At 44.8% G+C, this 11,490-nt stretch overlaps 1 protein-coding gene across 1 annotated transcript; it reads right to left on the bottom strand.

Annotated features, from left to right (window-relative positions):
• Positions 1-9,119: 9,119 nt before the first annotated feature.
• LOC138492991 (general transcription factor II-I repeat domain-containing protein 2-like) lies at positions 9,120-10,925 on the bottom strand. The gene has a single exon (XM_069620255.1). It carries the CDS (start codon positions 10,923-10,925, stop codon positions 9,120-9,122), a length of 1,806 nt encoding a protein of 601 aa, XP_069476356.1.
• Between the last annotated feature and the right edge of the window lie 565 nt (positions 10,926-11,490).

Raw genomic sequence — 11,490 nt, 5'->3', positions numbered from 1 at the left:
AATGAATTGTTGGGCAATGACAGTAAGCAGTTGTCTTATTATTTTTTAATTTTCAGGATTTTGAAGAAAGTCTGTGACACTTGTGAGGCTTCCTACCAATGACGGGTATGATCTTAGCACTAGGTTGAAATAGGTGAGCACGTCTTTTGTGATATCTCTATAGTGGGACACCATAAGTGGTTCCAAATAGGGTCTTGGTGTGGAAGGAATCAGGGTACTGTATCTTCTTCCAATTTATGTGTTCTCAATCAAATTTTGCCATAGGTTTCTAATTAAAGCTTCAGCGTGCCTCAGTCCAAAGTTCAAAATGAACAGACTATGTTGTGGCTTACACGTGCAATTTCCTTCTCCCCTTTTTGCTTAGAGGAATGTCCAAAAAAAGCCACAACCTTTTGCAAAAAAAGTTCTTTGTCTTTACTTTCCTGGTCATGCATCCTTCTTCCTCGTCATGGATCTCGTCTACATGTGCTGTGCTTCTTCCCTGTTGCTCATCGATTCCTCTTGTTGGGATGCAGTCAGGGGGCCTTCTCCGATGTAGGGTTTGATATCACCGAGAAAAATCCATGCTCTCCTGCACTGTAGCTTCACAGCGGACGGAGTGCAGTCCTCTATGATAAAAGGACCGTTGAATCTTGGTTCGTTCCACCTTTTCCTTGTATGGTTTCTCACCAAGACGGCCTCCCCAGGGAAGACGAGTGGAACACGTAGACCTTGAACTGAGTCTGGTGTAGTGTCTCCTTCTGTGTTCTGTGCTGCGCTGCACCCTTTTCGTCATCGCTACAGCTGGTCTGGAATTACAGTAAGGCAAGATGTCATACAGTTCAGATAGTTTTGCATTTCAGACCTTAAAACCTCTCCTGTTGACTGGGCATCACATCTAGCTCTATCTCTGGGTTTTAGGGGAGTTCTCATTCTTCTTCCTGTGGCTATCTCGTGTGGCGTAAGTTGATGGTCTGAGCAAGGTTGGTTCCGAAGAGCATACAGTGCCAGTGGAAGGCAGTGCAACCATCCCCTCTTTAGAGTAAGCTCCAACTTGGCTATTCTCTCCTTCAACAAGCCGTTGAGCTTCTCACAGATTCCATTACCTTGTGGATGATACGCAGACGAGAACATGTGCTTTATACCAAGCAGCAATCTAATCTGCTCGAACACTCCATTAACAAAATGAGGGCCTTTATCTGATCTCATGACATTGCAAACCCCCCCACCTAGGGAACACTTCCCTCACAAAAAATTTGGCCGCACAGGTAGAGTCTGGGTGTGTACATGGACCTGCTTCTATCCATCTAGAGAATGGACACACCACAAGAATTAAGTATCTGTACTCGTTGCATATTTGAATCATGTCGATGTAATCGACATGCAAGTGCTGAAAAGGCCCATTTGGCCTGGGGATGACTCCTCTCATAACCTTTAGTGTTCACCATAAAGAATGCAACATGCTCAGCTAAATTCGGTATGGACCAGTCTTCTGCGAGCATTGCTGCTAGATTCTCTTTTGTCATATGCCCTGGGTAATGTAACTGCTCCAGCGCTATTCTTAATAGGGCTACAGGCACTACTGGTTTACCAGTGCTGTCTTGTCGTCACAAGCTGTAAGAGGGTTTTAAAGAACACCCTCGATGTTTCCACAGGTTTTTCTCTTCCTGTGGTGCCTCCCCTTGAATCCCCATTAATTGTGTTGCCCAAGATTGTTATAGGCTTCAGATGTTGTTTGTGCAACCATCATCCTTTCATTGGTGCATGCCACTTCCACTTCCATAATCGTCTCACTTTTGGATGCCATACGTTTGGCTTCTTTGTCTGCTGCTTGTTTTCCCACGTGAGACAAAATCTGTCCCCTTGGTGTGGACGGCACATTTCACGACAGCTATGCCCACTGGGAGCTGTAGTGCCTTAATCAGCCTGTCCAATAAGCCCCTCCTTTTCCAGCATGCTAAGCCTGTGTGCACTGTTGACGTCACATAGGCAGAGTCACTGTACAACGTTACTTCCTAGTCTGCGTGATTCTCAATGGCAAGCATCAGCGCCAATAATTCTGGTGCCTGTGCTGAATAATGAGATGGTTTTCGTGCTCTAAGAAGCACTTGAAATTCTCCATTTGCTGTGTGTTTCATCACAGCAACGCCTGTATATATTTGCCCATCATTTTTATCAATTCTGGAAGACCCGTCAATGAAAACGATCTCTCCTCCTGCCAAGGCATTGTCTTTCACCCTGGGGATTTCATTATAGAACTCTTCATAATTTGCGCAGTCATGTATCGGCTCTCCCTTAGTGAATGGCTCTGTGATGAACATAGCTGGGTTTACTATCTTACATCAGACTATTTTAACCGATGGGTTTGATATGATCACTTCATAAGCATAAGCTCTCTGAGATGTCAATGTGCCCTTTGGTTTCTCTAGAATGGCAATAATGAGTGCTTGACGTACAATGTCATGGAGCATCCCATCACAACGGTTGTAGCCCTCTCTATGGCGAAAGCTAAACTTTGTTCACATGGGAAGTGGCCTCTCATTACTGGGTCCAGATTACCACTGTAGCATGCTAGGGGCTTGTACCCCAGGGAGGTTCTTTGAGTGAGCACTGCCATCATGACGCTGCCATTTGTTTGTGAAAACAGGTAAAATTTCTCTGCATTATTGGGAATTCCGAGAACTGGAGCTGTACAAATTGCTCTCTTGAGTTCAGCAAACCCTTTCTCCATGGCTTCAGACCATTCAATCTTTTCTTTTGTCACTTGGGCCTCTTTAGGGCCTGAAGTAAAGGCTTAGTATAAGAGCTGTAATTGAAAACCCATGCCCTAATATAGTTGCACAGGCATAGAAAGCTCTGCATTTGCTTTATCATGTGTGACTTGGCTGTATTCAATATGGCTTTTCTGGGGTCACTTCCTTTCCTTCATGTGAGATCAGCTGGTCTATGTACAGCACTTCTTTTTGACAATATTGTAACTTTTCCTTGTTAACTTTATATCCTTTCTCAGCCAGTTTAGTCAATAGCTGAACAGAATCATGTCTGCATTGCTCTTCTGTTCCACGTACTGCAGGACGACACTTTCTAATGCAATATTGCTTAAGTCCATCTGCAGGACTCCTGAAAATAGACAGACTCACAGTACCCTTGTGGCAGCCTCGTGCTCTTCAGATGCATTTGTCTAAACGTGTTATGCTCACCTGGCTCCCACAGGGGCGTCGACCCGAACTGGACAACTGCGGTCTCCACTAATGTGATGTGTAGTGCCGAGACGACAGACTGGACTGGCCCACCCAGCTTGGTTTGCTTGGCCCATAGGAGTATTCTTCTGTAAATGAAGAAAGGGAATTAACCACCCATGGAGTTGTGAGTTAACCCCCACCTCCCCCTGCTGTTCTCCCCACTGATCGCCTCTAATGTCTCTTCTTAAAGTCTCACCTGATGGCTTGGAAGGATGAGCTCTCCATCCTGCATCGAGCGCAGGGGCGCGCAGATAACCAGTTGCTTCACTGGTTGAAGGAATTGGTGAGTTTCAGAACATTGTAGTTCGTAAGAGTTCGAATGTCTGACTTTCACTCTTGTCCGATTCCTTGCTGTTTGCAGCTTGACCCCAGCGAAGTGTTCCTCATGGTAGCTGACGAAGTTCAGGTAAGGATTTGTCTTATCCAACACAGTTTCATAAAATAGGGCCAGAATGTAACCTGTTGCTTTCTCCCTTATTCAGGTGCGGAGAGAAAATATGAAGTTCGGGGAATAATGCCTCGGCGGTAAAATTAGGTAAGTCTATTGTGGTGAGAAGGATTCCCCTTGCTTGTCCCTTTGTCTCACCTTGTTGTCCTTTTGTTCCCCTAAGGTGCCGGGGTACGGCGAACAGGCTATGGAGACTGCACCGACCCGTGAAGAGGAATAGTACCCCCGGCGGTAAATCAGGTAAGTCTATGGGGGTAGTTTCTATTGCCTCTGTTTATTCCCTTGGCTCACCTTTGCTGTTCTTGAGTTCCCCTTAGGTGCCGGAGTACGGCGCGAATGTGCAGAAGGATGCGGTGGATCGTGAGAATGCTGCGAAGGCCGGTAAATTCAGCGCAGCGCTGCAGCAGGCGAGGCGGCTCGTGTGAAATACTTCTTTCTTCCAGCTCGAAGGCGCGGTGGATCTGAAATTCAGGTAAGGATCGAAGGTATTGCTCTTGTTCTAACCTTTTCTCCATCTGTTTTCCCCCTTTTTCTAGGAGCTGCAGACTCGAGGCGGGCGTGGCAGAAGACTGGATGCAGGCTTGCAGACACGGTGAGCGTTACGCTGCTGGATGCAGAATAACGCGAAGCATGTGCTGCTCATCGGGCGTGGTTTAAATGGCCTCCAAAGTAGTCCCAGGTAAGTATTCCTCCCCAGCCCCACCCGAGTAAAAAATAGTCCCAAGGTTAAATAGTCCCTTCCAAGCCTCATTTGGCTTGGAGCTCTTACAGCATGGTCTGCATCAGGTAAGTTTGCAGCATGGTCTGCATCAGGTAAGTTCTGCACTATGAGCCAGGCGCCTATGGCGCCAGGACTGACTCTCCATATGAGCCTGGCGCCATAGGCGCCAGGACCGCACCCAAACAGCCCCTAGCAGGGGTTTTATGTCTTGCTCAAAATAACTTGATGCCTGCTTCCGGGGTTGCTGGACCTGGTCTGGGTCCCCAGGGGTAGGCATCATGACAGAACATGAATGACATCAGATCTTGTGAGTCACGGTGCAACGGGATTGAGAAAAATGCATTTTAAGTCAATCACCGTGAAATATTTTGCTTCAACGGGTATATTACATAGAATTGTAGACGGGTTAGGGACTAAAGGGAACCCGGCCTCAACAATATCATTTATTGGGCATTAATACTGAATTAAACGCCAAGACCCTCCCTTTGATTTTTTGACAGGATACACTGACGTATTACATGGTGACTCTGACGTCACTAAGATGCCCTGGCCCATCATGGCAGAAATTGCTCCCGGTTTCAATTTAATCCTTACTTCTCCACCTCCTTCAAGAGGCCTATGTCATAGGGTCCGGTAGTCCACACTGAGACAGGCACTTTAGCTATATCGTCATCAAAATATTCAGGATGTTTCATTGCCAACATCATTTTCTGAGGTACCTCTCTTTTAATCATCTTTACCAGAAAGGTGAGGCTTACCTCTACCATTGTCTCTCCCATTTCTGCTTGTTCTTCAAACAGATCATCATCGGTGACGTCCCTCCTGAGTATCTATGGCCTTGCGGGACAAGGAAAACTTGCCTTCACGTATGCACGAGCATGTTGCACCCGTGTCCACTAGGAAGGAATATTCTTTACCCCCTATAACGACATCCACCCTAGGTTCCCTATGAGGGTCTGGTGTCACTGATAGGATAGAGCACATCAGGGTTCCCAGTGAGCTGTCCTAGTTCATATACAAGTTTGGCCCACTGTGCACTTGTGGATTTTCCCCATTCCCATTGTTACTTCCCCTTCCAGGGTTCTGGGTCTGTCCTGTGCTCATCGTGTGTGACACTTGCAACAGTGCCTCTTGTGTTTGTCTTTGTGGAAAACTGCCCATGCTCTGAGGTTGCACTCCTTGTTGCGCTCATGGCACTTGTTGTTGCACCGTGTGATTCTGTGCAACGCCCTGTTGTAAAACTGCAGGTGGATTCGCCATGCCTGCTCCCATTCCTTGGCCATTCTGCATCATGCCTTGATTTATGCAGGTGCGCGGCAAGTGCCCTGTCATTCCACATAGCCAACATACTGGCAGTGGTCAGATTACTTGCCATTCGGCATACCTGGGTACCCATTTTGCACGTTTTGAAAGCCTCATTGATTATTTTGGAAGCCTCCCTGATTGCTCTGCCATCCTCTTCCCCTAAATCCTCTTCCCCGTGGGTAAAACCCTAAGTTACCCTGATTATTCGGTTGTGGACTAGCCACCTGCTACATGCTTTGCTCAGCTGCGCTAGTTAACATGGGTCCTTCAAGAGCATACTTTGATAGTTTCTTCTGCACCAATTTTGCTTCCTCACCCTTTCGAGTTGCTTCCTTTTTGCGATTCTTTTCCTGCAGCAGTCTACAATAATGTGCGATAGTGAACTGTATTTCAGCCCAACGTTTAGCCTCAACTCCTACCAATTTCTTGAGTTGTTTCTGCACTGGTTCTGGCAAGCCTTGGCATAATATATGATAAAACACAGGTATTGATTTCATCCAAGATTCATGCATTTCGAGAACCCACGCATCTTGGAAATTCTATATATACATTAACAGATCCTCAGAATCCTTCATTTTTCGAGTCATTATACCTCCCATATCGGAATTATCTGGGTAAAGTTTTCGTATCGCTTTCCATACTGCTGCTCTACAATTGTGAAAAGGCGCTCCATCATGCGCGGTATTAATTGGGGTTACGCCAGGGTAGCCTGCTCGTGCCCACACATCGTCTGCTCTCTCCCACCAAGTATGGCAATTAGGAGACCCTTAATGTCCACTATAGCTAACGTGTTTCCTCCTGTCATTTTTTCTAACTTATGTATCCACTTTCCAGCTCCCGAAGTTTTCTCGATCCATGTGTGAACATGGAATATATTGCGATCTTACTCCCCGTTCTCTAGTAGCAGAAATTGGAATGCGTAGCCCTCTTTCTCTTCTCTCATTGTTCTTCTTTCTATTGCAGGAGTAATATTCCTGCATCACTGTCTACCTGGCAATGTCCTTAGTCTGTCTACATAGGGCGGTGAAGACACCCCCCTCTGACCATGAGATACTACTTTATGTCCGTCAGACTGCATGGCTGACTCTGATGCCCTTGGTTCAGACTCGCTTGTGTCTGCCCATCGTATCCCTTTTTCCCTTGGGAGTCGTCTTTCGCTTCGTTCCTCTTTCTCATTCTCCTCACGCTCCTCACTTTCAGAGTGGGACATTGTTTGTCCCCAATTCACACAACTTCTCGTATCCTCGTATCCTCTTTGTTCCTACTTATTTCTAGCCTATTCAGGGATAAGTCTCTATTTCCACTACTTCGGGAGACATCCTCAGTGCCGTACAGTTGAGTGCTCTCCAGGCGCTCGTCTTCCCCCTCCCCTTGGGGTATTTGTTCTATCCCCATTTCATCATATATTTTATCGATCGTTTCTCTGATGCTTCTGGTGTTGAAGTCTTCTTCAATATTTGCCCTAGACGTACCTGGTACTGAATCATACGCAGACAAGAATTCTTCAATGTCTTCCCAGTCTACAACTGGATTGGGTTTTTTACCTTCCCTCTCCAAATATTCAAGATTGCGTGCTCTCTGTCTTCGCTTACATTCGATATCGTCATCAAATTCTTTGTGCTTCCTCGCCTCTTCTCTAACCCTATCTTCTTCCTTTCTCTTTTCATTTCTATGTTCATCTGCCCTCCGTATTTCTACATCTCTTTTTCTCCTTATTCTTTTCTCACGTATCCTCTGCTTTTCTTCTAACCTTTGCTGTTTCTGTCTGTCTTGATCGTAGGCTGCTCTTGGGTTGCGATCAAGCTGTTTTTCTTGCTCCTCGCGATATAGCTGTTCTGGTCTGTTTTTCCTTCTTATCCTTACGTCTCTTAACTCCTTCTCTTTCTCCTTCCTCTGCGTCTCATCTAACCTCTCCTTTTTCCTTGCATCATCAATGCCTTTCCCATCGAGTTTCAATAGAATTTGTCCTCCCATCCATTTGTCTTTTGCGAATCCCATTAGTTCTGTCTTCGCTCCCTTTCCATCTCTTCCCTTCTCTCTCCTTGTCGAGAGATGCACTTGTCTGTGCTTGATCTTTCCTTTCATCATCGCGTCTCCACTTGTCCCTTGGGACTGCAGAGGTAATGTTCTTGTCCTTATCTTTCCCTTGATTTGCATCACTACTATGTGTAGGTGACTCATATGCTGGGTTGCTGTACCCCGTGGCTGCTTTAAGTTCCCTCAACGGGTATAATCTCTCATCCTTACTTCCTTCAATTTTTGTTTCAGGCGGGGCATGTGGCGCAGTAGGCATCTCACCCCCCTCTGTGCATACATTAAGTATCCAATCTGTTGGTGGCTCTTCCTCCTTTACCTGTTCGTACATTTTCCACAATTCTAGAACAGCAAAGCGTTTTTCTAACTTCTTGCCTGTGGCATATTTGTGGCATGCAAATATGTCGTCATATGTTGTAATACGGCTTTAGATAAATAACCATTTTGTTGCAGCGGCATAAACATCTTGTGGGCAGTACCTTTAACCCACTCGGTGCTATATTTATTTAGCTTGAGTGCCTGTTTTGGCAATTGCTTGCATAAGTGTGCTAATGGAGTTATGTTTTCCATGCTTAAATCTGTTCCCTTTCCTCTTATATAACACTTGTCAATGCTTTCGTGTGGTTTAAACAGCTTCTAACAATATGAGCGAGCACCAAACACTGCAAGCTCCAATCCAAATTTTCCACAAAAATTTTGTATCACTGATTTGTTCAGAAAACGTAAATTCATGTGCGATTCTGTCTCAGCTATCAAATCCCAAACTTCTTGAATCAGTTCTCAAAAAAAAATATATTTTACATATGACATCACAGCAAAACATGTAAGACAGACCCCGGTAACCTCTCCCTTCTTGGGTGTCTTCCCCAGAAACCTTTATTTATTATACAGTCTTCTTTACTTCTATCTATATTTTGTTTTCCCTCCTCCCTCCGTTACCTTTTTCCCTTTAGTTGTTCTAAGGCATGCACTGTTTGCCAAAGCACTCAATTTTTTCTTCACTCACCGTTCGCATCGTTCCTCTCTTGACCCTCAGGATCACTGCCTTTGTTACTGCATTCTTCAGCTTTTCGCCCGATCAGCTGCCCTTAGGAATGGGAAGGGTTGTGGGGGAAAATGGGTCCCTTCAGGCCCTGACTGCAGTCTCTTGTTTACACTTCCATTGTCTACGGCAGTGGTCCTCAAACTTTTTAAACAGGGGGCCATGTTAACGGTCCCTCAGACCGTTGGAGGGCCGGACTATAGTTAAAAAAAAAAACTATGAACAAATACCTATGCACACTGCATATATCTTATTTTGAAGTGAAGAAACAAAACGGGAATAAATACAATAAATACAATATTTAAAATGAAGAACAAGTAAAGTTAAATCAACAAACTTACCAGTATTTCAATGGGAACTATGGGCCTGCTTTTGGCTAACGAGATGGTCAATGTCCGGTTCCATATTTGTCACTGCTAGTCGTAACAAGTGACGCAAGTTTTCATCCGTTAGTCTAGATCTGGTTGGAGATTTCAGATGTTTCATTCTGGAAAAAGTCTGTTCACAGACATAAGTGCTGCCAAAGATGGTTGCCATTTTGAGTGCATGGTTCCTGAGATGAGGATATGTCTCGGAAGGGAGAGATGCATACAAACTATGAAGGCTGCTTGACTTGAATGCGTCTTTCAGAGAGTCACAATTCTGCAGTTCAGCCAGTTCCATTTGGTAAATTGTATCCACATTTTCAATGTCAATAGAAAATGGGTTACGGAAAAGCTGTATGTCCTGTTCATGGAGATGAAGCTCTTTAAATCTAAATTGGAACTCCTTTTGCAATGTTTCTAGTGAATCCACACATGTTTTGTTTGGGAATGCAACCAATGGTTTTTCCGCTAACAGATTTAGAGTTGTGGGTAGATGGCAGAAGTTTTCCTCCTTCATTTGTTTGATGAGGAGGCCTAATTTTACTTCAAATGCTTTGACATGTGATTGCATATCACAGATGAGCTTCCCTTTGCCTTGAAGTTGCACATTGAAACTGTTGAGTAGCTCTGTTACATCTGTTAGAAAGGCAAGGTGCCATTTCCATTCTGCATCATTGAGCTCTGCTACTTCTTTGTTTTTTGAAAGAAGAAAAGCTGTAATCTGTGGAAGTAAGTCATAGAAACGTTTCAAAACTCTCCCTCGACTCAGCCAACGGACTTCTGTGTGGTACAGAACATCTCCATAGTCAGCATTTAGCTCAGACAGAAATTCCTGAAATTGTCTGTGCTTTAGTGCATGAGCTCTAATGAAGTTAACACAAGATACCACAATTGTCATAACAGAGTCAAACTTCAGTGATTTACTACACAGCGCTTGTTGGTGGATGAGGCAGTGTATGGCTATTGGATGAGAATAATTATGTTTGTCCATCTCTTGGTTAATGCGAGCAATTACTCCTTTCTTAGACCCCACCATGCTAGGAGCACCATCAGCTGTCACACTGGCTAGTTTAGCCCAGTCCAGCTCCAAACCATTCAAAGTTTGGCAAACCTTTTCATAGATATCCTCTCCTGTAGTTGTTCCTTTGATGCTTTGCAGTGCAGCAAGCTCTTCTGTGACTTCGAAATTGTCATTCGTCCCACGAATAAAAATTAAAAGTTGTGCAGAATCACGAACATCATTGCTTTCGTCAAGTGCCAAGGAAAAATAGGAAAGTTTTTTTGTCAGGTTTTGCAAATGCTGATACAGATTGTCTCCCATTTCTTCAATCCTCCATGTAAGTGTAGGTCCTGAAAGACTCACTGTTCTAAATAAATCGGCCTTCTCTGGACACATCTCTTTGGGAACAGAAAGAAGGCATTCTTTAACAAATTCTCCCTCCACGAATGGTCTGCCAGTGCGCGCTATTAGCTTGGCAACTTGAAAACTTGCTCTCAGTGATGAAATATTTAGCTGCTTCTGCTTCACAAAAGTATTTTGCTGAGCTGTCAATGTATTTTTCAGTTTTAATATTTTATCTTTTCTCACTTCTCCGACCAAACAATCATATTTATCTTTATGTTGAGATTCATAGTGTCGACGCAAATTGTATTCTTTGAACACAGACACTATATTCTGGCATATAAGACACACAGCTCTTTCCTTGTACTGTATGGAAAAGTAATCAGAAGTCCACTGTTCTTTGAATATCCTACACTCCGAGTCAATTTTTCTCTTTCTTGACATCATTGTTTCCTAGGGATTCCAAATTGCTATTAGTAAAATACCAATAAAAACAATATACCAGCAACATTCCCCCACATTGGGTGCAATATAGTCCCCCACATTAGGCTGGCAGTATAGTTCCCCCACATTAGGCTGGCAGTATAGTCCCCCACATTAGGTTGGCAGTATAGTTCCCCCCACATTAGGCTGGCAGTATGTTCCCCCACATTACGTTGACAGTATAGTTCCCCCCACATTACATTGACAGTATAGTTCCCCCCACATTGCGGGGCTTATGTACCGGGCATGGTATCGGGGACTCTAAATGAGTCCCCGATACCATAAAAATGCCTGGTATCAGTCCCGATACTGGTATCGGGACATCCCTTCTGACCACCGCTCCGGCAATAGCAGGACCGGTGGTCAGAACACCGAAGGGACGCGCCGCTGGTAAACACTTACCTCCAGCGCGTGTCCTTTCTTCTCTGCTTCTCCGCCTCGGTTTCCATAGGCGTGCGCACGCATGGGACGTCAGTGACGTCGCTGCGTGCGCCTACTCCCAGCGGTTCCCGCGTTTTTAAAGTAAACG

The sequence above is a fragment of the Ambystoma mexicanum genome, chromosome 10, assembly GCF_040938575.1.
Source record: "Ambystoma mexicanum isolate Mex_15411 chromosome 10, UKY_AmexF1_1, whole genome shotgun sequence".
NCBI lineage: Eukaryota > Metazoa > Chordata > Amphibia > Caudata > Ambystomatidae > Ambystoma > Ambystoma mexicanum.
This window is presented reverse-complemented; position numbering and strand designations above follow the sequence as displayed.

Coding starts and splice junctions, on each gene's coding strand:
- LOC138492991 (XM_069620255.1), bottom strand. CDS start 10,925: ATGATGTCAAGAAAGAGAAAAATTGACTCGGAGTGTAGGATATTCAAA.